Genomic DNA, 15747 nt, shown 5'->3' on the forward strand with positions numbered 1-15747 from the left:
CAAAACTGCTACTTATTGGTTATTACAGACCACAACACTGCTACTTATTGTTATTACAGACCACAACACTGCTACTTATTGGCTATTACAGACCACAACACTACTACTTATTGGTTATTACAGACCACAACACTGCTATTTATTGGTTATTCGATACTCTTAATTAATAGATTGCTATTTTCTGTAACATGTTTTAAGAACTTTCTTCTCTAATTTCTAGCCATTAAGACAATATTAAAATACTTCATCGATCTTTTCTTTCGACCAACTTATGTTGTTTCGTCTAGCGAGTAAAAGGGAAAAAATGTTTTTGGTATACCCATGCTACTTTACAAATATTCATATTTTATCAACATTGGGGTAATTTAATCATTTTTTATTGTAAAATCGTTATAAAATAATTCTACCTTTGTAATAGTTATATCAACACAATGAAAAAAATAATATTTTCGGATAAATGAAACCATCTTGAAGTAAAGTTTCGACGTTTTACTTGCCCAACGTTTCATGATAAAGATGTAAAGCCAGAACGTTGAGAGAGAGTGAGAGAAAAATCTTCAAAGGTTTCTCTGGAGTTCACGGTAGTTTCACTATTTCATAATTATGTCTTATACTCCAGTCAGCGTTATATAATTTAAATAATGTAACAATATTTTCGTACATCTGAACAAATTATACAAGAAAACAAACAATAAACAACAAAAACACGAGTTAAAACTGAATTTTCTAAAAAAAAAGAGAGACTAGAGATCCCTCGTTCTTACCATAGCCAGGCCAGACGTCTGTGATGTTCGTACTCCATACGTTCATGTCCACGTCATCTTTTGTCAGCCACACAATAGCCTCCTGTAGTCTTGTAGACTTTTCGAGCGTTTTCCGACTGACGGAGAGGAACGCACAACAGTGGTATGAGTAGGAGAGAACTAAGGTATGAACACGGGGAAAGGAGTCTGGAGAGGGGAACTCTTTTAAATTTGGATTGTTGAAAGTTTTAAGCTGTCGAAGATCCTGTAATCCCTTAGTCGGAAGTGTAGGAAAACGATTGTTACCAAGGTTTCTAACCGGAAGAATAAAGCAGTAAAATTAAAAACAGCTGTTCTTGAAAAACTTTTACTACAATCAAAATTATCTAATAAAATCATACTGAAATTTTAGGCAAAAAATAACCGTGTTATAACGTGTCTAACTAGAATATATAAAAAACAGAATTAAATTATTTTTCTTGCTAAGAATAAAAGAGTAAAGCAATTAATAACGTTTCGTTTTCTTTCCTACCAAAATTGTCACTTCCAATTCTTTTTTCACCGCCTCTCTTTAAATCCCTATCAAGGTTTTAACACATTTTATATTTTTGCTTTTATCTCTTATTATTATTTCTTCCCCCAATAATTGTTTTTTATCCGTGTAACGTTCCTCTAATTTTGAAGTTGTGCTTGTGTTTCGTTATATATATTCAGTCCGTTTCGCATGTCACAAAAATTAGCAAATAAATGAACTACAGTGCTCGACATTTCTTATAGCTTCTTCTCACAGTAGCCGAAAGGTCGGCCGTGGCCTGTTAGTTACTACGAATCTAAAGGTCCTGTGCTCGTGCCAGTGGCGCAGACAACCGTTTAAAGTTTCCCGGATACGACCAGTGCATACTTATATTGTAGACAGCACTTTGGTCTGGTCCCCTTGTTTCTATTTGTACATGTCTGTGTCTGTGGTTAAAGAAATATATAACATTCTGGTATCGCGTTGAATGTAATTACATCCAAACAATAGCATTTTATGAATAACTAGTTAAGTTACCGGTCCTACACACGGGGGCCATTTAATCTAAATGACATACTTAATTACGTACCAACACGTGTTCCCCCTTTTCACATTTCACATCGACCCTGCTGAAACAAACCAGTTTTTCACGCTTCAGTTACTTAACAGATTGAGAATTTATCATCTCTCGCCCAAGTATTATCTTGGAACTTTGCGCAGCGATACCGCTAAATAAGCTCTGAACTTCCAATTGTGGGTGCGTTATTAGAGTGAAGCTTCCCCCATTTTCACACTTCGCATCGTCCCTGCTGCAACAAACCAATTTTCCACGCTTCAGTTACTTTACAGGTTGAGAATTTATCATCTCTCGCCCAAGCATTATCTTGGAACTTTGCGCAGCAATGCCGCTAAATAAGCTCTGAACTTACAATTGTGGGTGCGTTATAAGAGTGACAGTCAATCCCGTTATTCATTACAAAGCTGGACAAAGCCCCTGTGACGGCGGGTACTGCTCACTGGCTATCTTCCCTCTGGTCGGTAATACAAAATTAGAGACTGCTACTATACCTGAACACTAAGAGTCTTTGATCAAGCCATTTAACCCACGTTAAAAATTTCAAAACCGAAAGTAACTATGCTAACAAGTTCCTTCTTCTTCGGTGTGATTACATTTGAATAGAGAGAATTGCTCTCGTCTGTTGTAGTCAAATATAAATTGTCATGTCATAACAACATTACTACTGACAAATTCATATTCATGTTGTTGTTGTTTTCTTACCAAGTAACACATATCACTTTGTTAATCTAATCAATATGGGGTAGCTACAACATGGAGCATCTGCTCTGCAAAATATAAACACGAATCTTAACTAAAAAGAAAATCAACCTACAGATCTCTTAGTCGAGGAACAGACTCGAAGGCTTCTGGGTGAATGTCTTCAATCTTGTTATTGACAAGACTTCTGAAAAAGAAGAAATAATAACAAATATATTGAAACTCAATTTCAAAATGTATGGTAACTGCAATGATTTGGAATATTAAATTTATGTTGCCGAACTGATTTAATATGCTCTAACAGAACTGCACATTACCATAGACACAAATATTACTTTTCAATGCCAAATAGGATCAAACATGTTGTATTAATAATCCTTGGTGTTTTTTTTTCTATAAATCAAAGTGTTACGCTTTTAATTAACATAATTCTAATATCACTACTATATTAAAATAACCCCCTGTTGATTCCATTTTTGAGCTAATTATCCACTGACAGCCTTGAATAACCAGTAGAACGATGAACCTTGTTAATTATCTACTAATTATCCTTTAATAATCAATGTTAGTGTGAAACATTGCTAGTTCTCTACTAATTATCCTTTAATAATCAATGTTAGTGTGAAACATTGCTAGTTCTCTACTAATTATCCTTCAGTAATCAATGATAGGTTGAAATGTGTGATACAAGGAGACTTTCCTTTGTCTTGGATCTTCTCCATAAACTTCTAGTGTCACAAACTATGTTTGTAGTTCCACGGATTACTTACAAAACTACGTAATGATATGAGCTTCACAAGAAATCATGTTGTTGTACTGAGGAGTTCAAAATGAGCATTTATACATAACAATCATTTAGTTCCTTAACCCAGTTATTCATTAGTCATTAAACTTCTTTTTTTCTTCTTCAGAAAATATATCTATTTCATTATTTTGTTAACTCTTGAAACCTTCAGTACGAGAAAGTTGGATATATTGAACAAAAACGAATGTTTTTTTTGTTTGGTTCAGGAAATAGTTTGATATAAATATTCCCCAACATCTCATATGGAAAACTCTGAAAAGTGTAAAAGAAAGAAGATTTAACGTCATCGTTTAATACAAGGGACTGGACATTCACCAGTCCCTCTCAAGAGTTCTAGTTTCAGTGGTTCCAAATAAGATTCACTCAAGCATATCGTAATGGAAAGATGACTTCGTCGAAGATCTCAGTTATCGAAGCAGTGTTTCCTACATACACACACACACATACACTTCCCGATATACACATATATTAATATGATGTATTCTTTATCACAGTCAACTTGAGAATTTCTGAGTTCGCTAAACACATGATAATATATCACAATTTAACTACATAGGATGAAATATTTAATAACTCTGAATAAAGCAAAGTGTAAACATGAAATTTTCCATATTACAGTAAACAGCTTATTTCAACGTGTGATAGATGATTGAAGAGGTATCAATTGAAGATGGATAGCGAATTTCATATATTACAGTTAATAGTTTGTTTCAACGTCTGGTGAATAATTTTCACTGTATCAATCTTGTCGATGGATATCGAATTTCATACGTTACAGTAAATAGCTTGTTTTAACGCGAGGTGGATAATTTGAATGGTATCGTTGTTGATAGATCTATTTTAACTTAACTTAGTAGTTGATTAAATTGCATCTCTTGTTGTCGGTTTTATTATTTATATGTTTTAGTGTTCTTTTTGTGTGTACATGCCGTACGTTTGTATGGTGTACGTACAGAGAGAGAGAGGTGTATGCTGGTGTAGTTTTAATTAAGGCACTACACCAATAACACCATATATTGTCCAGAAGTCTTCAAAAATATAGGATAATTAATATAAACTATAAGAACAAATTACGTCCCATATACTGGCGAGACCAAAAAGCCTCTCTTTTTAACTTCTATTTGTAGCTTATGGAAACACACAGACAAGTTGTAGGTTCTCATTATTACTTACCCACAATCACGTTTTAAAACTGTCACATCAAATACCAAACTATTGACAAAATCTATGGTATACCTAAACACTTACAAACTCTGTGGCATACCTAAATACTATAGAACTCTGTGGTATACCTAAACATTGACAAACTATAGTATATCTAAACACTGACAAACTCTGTATTATACCTAAACATTGACAAACTCTGTGGAATACCTAAATACTGATGAACTTTGTGGTATACCTAAACACTGATGAACTTTGTGGTATACCTAAATACAGACAAAATCTATAGTATACCAAAACATAAAAAAATCTGTAGTATAAATACACTGAGAAAAATGTTCATGTTATCAAGTGCTCTTCAACACAAACTGTTACGTGCACCCAAGTATAAGGCGAGAAGAACCGTCTGAAAGAATATCAAGTCTATTAAAGTAAAATATATTTGTAATCCGAATTCAACAGAGAGGGGGAGAAGGAGGTAACTGTGGCCCAGGAATGTTTTTATGGCGACCACTGCATATGAAAAGGAAAGATAAGTAGGTTTTCTTACAAAATAGAAGCGGATGTCGGCGAGTTCCCCTGAAGCAACTCCAATCGCAGGCTTCATCCGGGTATTTTTATAATTGGTGCTAGAGGCAATACTAGATTTAATTCAAACTAGGTACACACTTGTATTTGAATGTTTACAAGTTTAACAACTGTAGTAACGATACAACGATGTTTATTTTTTTCGTTACTGGACAAAGGCTTCTATAATTACATGAAGGGTTTAGAAAACCGAAATAAAAATCAAAAACTTAAATTTTTTCAGTATGATGCGAGCTTCCTAAATTGTTTGAAATCCGTCTCGAGAAGCCTACATTTTCACTGCAACAATAGTTTAGTACTGTACTTCCCATACATTAAACTTTAAAATGTCATTTCTCATGTTACAGAAGTAGCATTAATTTTTACTGAAACTTCTTTTAGGTTAGCAATAATAGCTGTAAGACAACTTAATCCATCATTACACAGGAGTCACAAACCATAAGTAGTTGCAACTAAGTCGTCAATTTATCATAAGCATAATAAATTATTACAAAAGAAACAAAAATATGAATAAGTTATTCAATGCGCTAGTATTTTACTATTAGCTTTAAACAAAACAGTTCGCTTTGTTTTTATGAAAAAATACGTTTACCAATATATGATCACGAAACATTTTCCCCAATGTCCTGCATTACTCCCACAATTCAACCAGGCTGTTTTGTTGCTGTTTGACCTTCTCAATTTTCATAACAGCTCACACACCCTTAATATTATTCATATGGATACCTTGTGCTGGCCAAACTATTGATTGTGAATGTTTCATCGGTTTCTTTTCCCTTAAAACAAATCGTTTAATTACATTGTTTGCATGCTTGAGATCACTATCTTATAAGAAGATAAATCCTAATCTTGTAAGAATATAAATCCCTATCCAACAGTTCATGTTCTTGAAGGTTTGTTTTAGACATTCGCACAAAGCTATACAAGGGTTATATGTAGTCCCTATATATAGGGAGGCCCGGCATGGCCAGGTGGTTAGAGCGACTCGCAATGTGAGGGTCGCGGGTTCGAATCCCCGTCACACCAAACATGCTCGCCCTTTCAGCCGTGGGGGCGTTATACATTGCAATCATTTGGTCTTTCTTACAGGGACCTGGTGATTAAAGCATTCGACTCACAATTTGCGGGGACACAGGATTGAATCGCGTCACCGAACATGATCGCTCTTTCAGCCTCGAGGGCGTTATAATGTGACGGTCAATCCCACTATTCGTTGGTAAAAGAGTAGCCCAAGAGTTGGCGGTGGGTGGTGATGACTAGCTGCCTTCCCTCTAGTCTTACACTGCTAAATTAAAGATGGTTAGCGCAGATAGCCCTCGTGTCGCTTTGCGCGAAATTCAAAAACAAACAAACAATATGTAGGGAGCGAATGACTCAGGTGTCTAAATCCTAAAACAAGGTGGAAGGTTGTTGTAAAGAATAATAATAATGCAAACAATACTTTGACCTTTTCTATTTTTGTGTAATGGTTTAACACTTTGGTTTAAGTAATAATTTAGAAAGGTAGTGAACGAAAAAACAAACAAAAAACACACACTTTATCAAAATTTCTTCCTACCTCTCTTTCTCTAGGTTAAAATGACCTATTAATAATCATCACATTGCAATCATTCAGTCTTTCTTACAAGGACCTGGCGATTAAGGCATTCGACTCGCAATCTGCGGGAACACAGAATCGAATCGCGTCACCGAACATGATCGCTCTTTCAGCCTTGAGGGCGTTACAATGTGACGGTCAAGCCCACTATTCGTTGGTAAAGAGTGGCCCAAGAGTTGGCGGTGGTGGTGGTGATTAACTGCCTCTCTTCTAATCTATCTCTTCAAAGGTGGGAACGGCTAGTGCAGATAGCCCTAAAGCTAGGAACAGCTGGTGCAGATAACTCTCGAGTAACTTTGCTCGAAATTATAAACAAAAACAAACGAACTGTAATATTTTCACGTAACTAATTCTAAATGTCTATACAGCTCTTATTGAAACATAAAATTTTGCTTCAAGCAGTTGTATAAAGCAGCCTTCACCAGCCAAAAGTTTGATTTTTACGCGGTTGTTATGCCCCTTTCATGATGCATTCACCCCACTATTGCTGAAAATAGTATGACTGCCTGCAGTTCTTATAGGAAAAAAATATTGCTAAGTAAAGAAAAGCAATGCAGAGTCGGCTACTGAACTTGAAAAAAGGAACCAAATAAGATAGGGATAGAAGTGTACTTATAATTTGATCTAGCTAATGATCACATAGCAAACTAAGCCGTCTCTACTTTACATGGGGAATAAGATCCCCACATTACTGGCTTTCACACTTTCTCTATCGAAAACTTGTTAGTTGAATAGAATCTCAGCTTTCATCATATTATCTTTCCTTTAGAATATTACGTTTATGACTATTTTGCAATATTCTAGAGTTTTATAAATTTTGCATAGAATAACAATAAAATATGTAGTCGTGGAGACTGTATTGCTCTGTCAAATGATGATAAAATTATAGTTACTGCTAGAACTAGATAGACGATAGGCCTGTTGAAGAAAGATGATGATGAAAGAAAATAAGAAATCTCGGTTTTGGCTATTAGCCGGTTTTCGACTTTGGGACGCTCTGGATAGCTTAAAAGCGGCTTAAACACCGGAGATAGAGCGACTATGCCAGGTAGCTCTTCATATCTAGCTTCTGATGACCTATAGAAAAGAAAATCCAGATGACTTTTGTATTGCTTTAATACGAGCGTCTGTGCCATCCTTACATAGAGATTGCTAGCACACTCTACGGTAGGCATTATGCTTGTGTTGAACTGGCTGGTTGGTTGGATGACATACAATCACAGCAGTTCATTTTCATACAATGGCAGTTCGATCCCATAATATTTGCATTTTATGTTCATTTTATTCACTTGTTTTCATAATAATTTCAAAAGGCGTTTACATGTATAAATACACACATTTATTTAATTATCATGGAAACATATGCATATATACATATGCACTTACATAATATCTTGCTGTGCATACATACATACATAAATTCACAAGAGTATATTCATTCATACATACACATAAAAAAGCACCTTTTTAACTATTAGAGAACCAGTTTAGTGGCCCAGGTTGATTGACTTTTCACTTAATATTAAAATGACAGTAGAAGTTCATTTATGAGGAAACGAATCTAATATTACACAAAAACATCACAAATTCATATATCATGTCCATTGAAAGAATTTAGCAAACTGGAAATAAACTTAATCCAGAGATTCTACACCAACTTACAAAACTTGTAAGTTGTCCAGTCCTCGAAAAGCATCGCGTGGAATAGTTTCTATCAGATTGTCTCCTAGCAACAAATCAATCAGGTTCTTCTGCTTTTGAAATGGAATGTTCTCCAGCGATCTTATCCTGTTGTAACTGAAGTCTCTGCAGAGAAAGAAGAACAGTAAAATCCTCCCCATGGCAAGGCACACAGGGGATATTTCCATTCCAATATAATAGCGTATAGGTAGCAAGAAAAACACAAACTTAACACGATTCTTACTTTCCCATCTAGAGTCTTAGAAAGTTAAATAGCATGGTACTCCTTTATCATTGGTATAACTTGAAACTGTGGGGATATCCAACTGACCATGGATTACTGGACAGAGATATATGACGACTTTCTCCAGTGAAAATATAAACTGTTATTACTGTAGTGAACAAGAAGTTCTGATAATAAATAAGTAAATTATACATAACACCACAATAGAAATATTAAAAGGTCATAAATCAATAAATATAAATGTGTCATCGCCGTTAACGGTCTTATCGGTCGTAATATCTCAAGAGGTTTGGTTAGTATAGGAGATGTATATTAGTCCTGAGTCTATAAGCTAAGCTAACAATGCAAAATATTATTCATAAGTGTATAAAAATGGATCATAAAACGTAATCAAGTTGTAAGAAATAGCATTTAAGTATACTAACTAAATAAAATAAATTAAAACACCAACCGTTTGCCCCAGATATCCACAAAAATACGTTAATATACTTATAAGTTAATTATACAGTGTATTTGCAGTACTGCACATCAACAACAAAAATAAAAATAAAGATTACAGCTCGTGATTAAAGTGCATAACGAAAAGTTGCTTAAATAAAAACAAAGCTGCTATTATAAGAAGAACAAAAAGCCGCCATTTCTCTCTCAAATAAGGCCAGATATCACCAGTCAGCACTACGTTTTTTAATTGAAAAGACTACTCATCGAATGGTTTTTAACCTGAAAATAACTCAATATATTTCATACTACATAATTAAAAAGAACCTAAAACTTGATTTATTGGGAAGTGTATTAATTAAAATTGTATTAAAACAAACAATATAACCGTTGTTAAGAAAAACATAGTAAGTGAAATAAAATATAAGATTGAAATTGAATGTTTATAATTATTTTAACCTACTAGAAGTTATAAAATTATATCACTTATAAAGTATTTAGAATATACGTAAATATATATAAAGTAGAGGAACAACGCTTTACTTCTTTAACAAGCATTACTTTGTTAATATATTGTATATTTTACTTAAGAAACATTGCTTTTAGTAAGATCGTGTATGTTTTATTCGACAAGCTTTACTTTTGGTAAGACTGCGTACATCTTACTCAACAAGTGACCTTTTTTGGTGCGACAGTGTAAATTTTAGTCAACAAGTATTACTTTTGGTAAGACAATGTACCGTTGACTTAACGAGAATCACTTTTTTAAAATAATGTAATTTTTTTAAGCTATTACTTATGGTAATATAGCATACATTTTACTCAGTAATTGTTACTGTTTTTGTAAAACAGTATAGATTTAACTTGAGTAGAATCATGACAGTGGTGTTTCTCGGAAGATATATTTCTTATTTTCTTTGTATTTGTTCAGAAAGTCAGAAAAATCTATAAATACAATTATTTTTATCCTTATTGGAAAGTACTTTCCTTAACAGTCCAGATAGTCGAGATAAAGTATTATTTTGTTCTATTTTTAATATGTTGATAACACCCGACGTGTTATTAACATATAGTGATATCGAGGAGATAAAGTTTTCAACACCCAAAGAAACTATTACGCAATGTTACTGTTGGATTCTCTCTCTCAGGTCTATAAGATAAATTATTCAAATGTGACTGGTGTAAATAATATATGTATAACTCTTACGTTTAAATAAGCCTTAGAAAGACAGTCTGTATCTGCAGAGCTTTCACTGGAAATGTTATGTAATTTATGCTCCTACCGATTAATTTGGACTGTATTAAATATTTTGTAATTCTACAGTGTCTTTACGAATAACTTGGCATACTTCATGGGTCAGGATAACTACATAACAAGATAACTTATAGTGCCAATATGCGTAAATTAAACTCTAGATTTCAGTGTTTAATTTGATACTGAAGAACGATAACTCATTTTATAAGTTTGTTTTATGGAATACAAAGCACTTACATTAAACGAAGATCTTCGCATTCTTCTAATTGCGGTAGCGACGACAATCGATTAGATTTCAAGTTTCTGTCAAAAAATGGAAAACAGACAGAGTGGGATGAAATAAAGTACGTTGGGGTTGAATAAAAAAGATCTCATGTATATTAAAGTGAAAGTTCAACACGGCTAAAACTCAGGGTTAAGAGAAAATAAGCATATCTGCTACGTTCCTCTGAGTTTACTCAGCATCATCAGGTAAACAGATCGCAATAAAGTTTATGTAAGGGGACTATTCAGCTTTAACTGGTGAAAATGTTACTACAATGATATGAGTTTATGTAAGATTACTATTCAACTTTAACTGGTGAAAATATTACTATACTGATATGAGTTTATGTAAGATTACTATTCGCATGTAGTAATATTTTCACCAGTTAAAGTTGAATAGTAATCTTACATAAACTCATATCAGTATAGTAATATTTTCACCAGTTAAAGTTGAATAGTAATCTTACATAAACTCATATCAGTGTAATAATATTTTCAACAGTTAAAGCTGAAGAGTAATCTTACATAAACTCATATCATTGTAGTAACATTTTCACTAGTTAAAGCTGAATAGTAATCTTACATAAACTCATATCAGTTAGTAATATTTTCACCAGTTAAAGTTTATGAGTTTATGTAAGATTACTCTTCAGCTTTAACTGTTGAAAATATTATTACACTGATATGAGTTTATGTAAGATTACTCTTCAGCTTTAACTGTTGAAAATATTATTACACTGATATGAGTTTATGTAAGATTACTATTCAACTTTAAATGATGAGAACATTAATACACGGATATATTTTTTTTCTTTTGACACTTTCAGTCCACTGCAGCGCGTAGTATTCGTCATAAAATTTCCACTTTTCTCGTTCTCTTGTAGAATCTCCCTACATATATAGATATACATATATATCTAAGGAAGCTTGTTTAAACATATATTGGCTCGTTGCATAAACAGTAACAAACTTCGTAAGTTATAATGCTGCATTAATGCATCAAACTACAACAATCTGAACAAAGTTAAAGCCGCCTGTTGGTACTCACAGACTTTTAAGCAGCGGCACCTGGTGGCATAAATTTGGAGGAACAGAGTATAATAAAGCACGGTCCAAACGCAAGTGTTCCAGAGCGTTTGTTCCTTTTAGATCTGGAAATTCTTCTAAACTACGCACTTCGGATAAAATTCTATGAAATAAAAATACTGTTTAGTACTAGATGAAAGAAGTTACTTAGAAAACAGAAATAAAATTAATAAATATTTTAAACCGAACAAAACTACAATTTTATATATATTAAAAAGATAGATTCGAAATTTGTATTTGATATGAAGAAGTTTGTGCTCAAGCATACGTATCATCATCATAAGATAAATAAAACTCCATGTCGTTTTCTAATCAACTTATATCAATGTAGTTTGGGAACTTTAACGAAACGCTTAGAATAAACATTTATTTCAACACTGCATGATTCAGTTTTGAGTTTCTATGTAAAGAATGTTTCAATTCAATCTTCAGGTGCAAAATAACAAAACACGTATTAGAAATAAAAAAACGAAACAAAAAGGGTAATTACAATTCTTTTAGATTGGGGAGGTTGGAGAAGGTATTCTGTCCTATTTCAATCAGCGGATTTCCTCCCATTTCCAGCAGGGTTAGTTGAGGGTTGAACTTGAAGGCGGAATCTGGTAAAACCTGAATGTCGTTGCTGGCGAAGGTGCTAAAGACAACAATGATAGTGAGGAATCTACTGATAATACAATCACTCAGCAATAATATCCTTCATTTCACTATGAACTTTATGTTAACTTAGATTCTAGAGCACACACATCACTATAACAATAAACTTTAACAAAGTTCTTTTTCAAGTTAACAAATATATCGTGTTATTTTACAACAGCATAAATTGTGTTCTCTAAACACAGACTTGTGTGAACTATAACACAAAGTATTATTTTGACGATATGAATACACAAATTTTGTGTGATTTCTAGCAACACGAATGGCGTGCAGTTTTCAGTTCAACATTGTGTTTATTTAAACACATGATTGTATTACGAAGTCATATTATATTATGTATGTGTATGTTGTTTAAAATTCAACACGAAAATCGTGTATCAGCCAACACCTTCGTGTTTTGTTTTAACACAATTTTTTTACAGTGATAGGCACTATAAAACTGTATAAGACTCAACTTGCTAAACAAATACACAATTCGAATATTTTCATTGTACATTTAGGGTATATAAAATCATGATTGAAAGATGGCAAGATCTTGTTCTCTTTACTTATAGTTCTTGTACATTTAGGGTGTATAAAATCATGACTGAAAGATGGCAATATCTTGTTCCCTTTACTTATAGTTCTTGTACATTTAGGGTGTATAAAATCATGATTGAAAGATGGCAAGATCTTGTTCCCTTTACTTATAGTTCTTGTACATTTAGGGTGTATAAAATCATGATTGAAAGATGGCAAGATCTTGTTCTCCTTACTTATAGTTCTTGTACATTTAGGGTGTATAAAATCATGATTGAAAGATGGCAAGATCTTGTTCTCCTTACTTACAGTTCTTGTACATTTAGGGTGTATAAAATCATGACTGAAAGACGGCAAGATCTTGTTCTCCTTACTTATAGTTCTTGTACATTTAGGGTGTATAAAATCATGATTGAAAGATGGCAAGATCTTGTTCTCCTTACTTACAGTTCTTGTACATTTAGGGTGTATAAAATCATGATTGAAAGATGGCAAGATCTTGTTCTCCTTACTTACAGTTCTCGCAGCGATGGAAGGTTCCTTAGTCCCACTGGTAGTTTCTTCAGTTTGTTACCGTTGAGGTCTCTGAAAGAAATAGATAATCAAATATTTTACTTATTTGTTATTTATTTCGCAGCTTCATGAGTGGGTCTTTCTAAACAATACTGGGTCAGGTGTGGCCTATGGATTAGCTTGTCGTGCTGCGGGTAAAAGAGTCTGTGATTCGAGGTGTGATTCCTTTGAATACCCTCCACACTTTCAGTCGTGAATGTTTTATAAAAGGGGACAGCCAATCGCTTTATTCGGGTCAAAGTAAGATAAAACCCTTATGCTAGTGGGTGCTACAGAATGGCTGTCTTTTTTTTTTTTATGGTCAGTAGTTCAGAATTACGAACGGCTATACCTAAATCATGTTTGTCGTTAAGGTCACATGCGCACAAGTCGCCATTCAGGTTGAAACTGCTAGTCCAACTCCTATGTAACATTATTTATTTCTTTAACTACAAACATAAAGTATTTAGTATGCAGGTTAAAACTGATAATTTGTAAAACTTGATGTTAGATACTGATACGGGAAATTCTGGTTAAATAAAATGAGAAAACTGAGAATTTCACAGGTAATATATTTTCGAGATTTTGTTTTGCGGCGTTATTACTTAACTAAGTTGACTTACCATTATAATTATTACTATTCGTATTAATGACTGTCACTTTGGGTAAGACCGAATAAAATTGAATTTCATAAATGTTTGGAAATCAAACTGTAAAGATAACATTTTGTTTAAGAGAAAACCGTGACGAGTATACTTACAACACTTTTAAGAGCCCTAATCCGTGAAAAGCCTGTTCATCTATTGTTTCTATTTTGTTCTTCTTTAAGACACTGTAAAACAAAACAAAATGTTATTAAATAACATAATCCAAGAGCAAAGTTATTTTTATATGCAAAGATATTTTTTATCTTATTAAACTCAAAGACGTGTTTTACTTATCTTAATGTATGCAAAAACTGTTTTATTTATCTTACTGATTGTAAAGACATGGTTTACTTATCTTAATGAATGCAAAAACTGTTTTATTTATCTTACTGATTGTAAAGACATGGTTTACTTATCTTACTGAATGCAAAGACATGTTTTACTTATCTTACTGGTTGTAAAGACATGTTTTACTTATCTTACTGGTTGTAAAGACATGTTTTGCTTATTTTATTAAATCTAAAAACATGTATTACTTATCTTAATGAATGTAAAGGCATGTTTTACTTATCTTTCTGAATGCGAAGACGTGTTTTACTTAACCTACTGAATGCAAAATGCATAGAAAACCACCAAGATATGCGTTAAATGACGTCATTAGGATTATTAACGTGAGTCAGGAGAGGATTTGCGATTTGGGTCCGAGTTTACTGAATTTTCTAGTTGATCGACAATCCTGGGGTTCATTGGAACTAAATATCATTAAAATTCGCCAGAGCTTTTGCACGAGATTAACCAGCGTAAATTAACACTTTGGAAATGTAAGCTTATAAACGGTTCATTATGATTTCATAGTAATTTAGGATGAGATTAAATTATTAATTGAAGTAGATAAGAAGGAAAGTCATCATGCTGTTATTCTTCGATGTTACAGTCCTGAAGATCATACTTACATCTAATGTGAAATGTATGTTTTTCTGGAAGCTTATAATAAACATTTGATAGATACAGCTTCCACCGATACTTTACTATACAACATAGTATATGCTTACGTCTGTCGAGCTGTAGACAAATTGACAGAAGTAAAAAATAAGACATGCTGGAGAAAAAAAAAACAGATGCCGAGAGATGGATATATTTTAATAATCCCTAATATTACTTCTAAGGTACTTGTTTCTTTGTACATTGATTTATCAAAACTTTAAGAGGAATAAGGTATCTTTATCGTTACCTTTACCATTATCTTTACACCTACCCTTACTTTTACATTCTTCATTACTATCATCCTCATCTTAACCTTTATCTTCACCTTTATATTTACCTTTACCTTTACTAGTACCTTTACTTGTACCTTTATCTTCACCTTTATAGTTACTTTTACTAGTACCTTTATATTTACCTTTACTAGTATCTTTATCTTCACCTATATCTTTATCTTTACTTGTACCTATATCTTTACCTTTACTTGTACCTATATCTTCACCTTTATATTTACCTCTACTAGTATCTTTATCTTCACCTATATCTTTATCTTTACTTGTACCTATATCTTTACCTTTACTTGTACCTATATCTTCACCTTTATATTTACCTTTACTAGTACCTTTATATTTACATTTACTAGTATCTTTATCTTCACCTATATCTTTACCTTTACTTGTACCTATATCTTCACCTTTATATTTACCTTTACTAGTACCTTTATATTTACATTTACTAGT

General features: G+C 33.0%; 1 protein-coding gene across 1 annotated transcript in view; it reads right to left on the reverse strand.

The window, feature by feature from the left end:
* The window catches only part of LOC106468262 (leucine-rich repeat-containing G-protein coupled receptor 5A-like), a 31346-nt gene that overhangs the window by 11784 nt on the left and 3815 nt on the right, over positions 1-15747 (reverse strand). Inside the window, exons 3-10 of the mRNA XM_013928681.2 lie at positions 14140-14211; positions 13344-13412; positions 12145-12288; positions 11617-11757; positions 10542-10607; positions 8350-8493; positions 2649-2720; positions 765-1057 (exon numbers count right to left, since the gene is read on the reverse strand). Coding sequence (XP_013784135.1) covers positions 765-1057; positions 2649-2720; positions 8350-8493; positions 10542-10607; positions 11617-11757; positions 12145-12288; positions 13344-13412; positions 14140-14211 — 1001 coding nt within the window. The remainder of the gene's footprint in view (positions 1-764; positions 1058-2648; positions 2721-8349; positions 8494-10541; positions 10608-11616; positions 11758-12144; positions 12289-13343; positions 13413-14139; positions 14212-15747) is intronic.

This window comes from Limulus polyphemus, unplaced genomic scaffold (genome assembly GCF_000517525.1).
Source record: "Limulus polyphemus unplaced genomic scaffold, Limulus_polyphemus-2.1.2 Scaffold2940, whole genome shotgun sequence".
Taxonomy (NCBI): domain Eukaryota; kingdom Metazoa; phylum Arthropoda; class Merostomata; order Xiphosura; family Limulidae; genus Limulus; species Limulus polyphemus.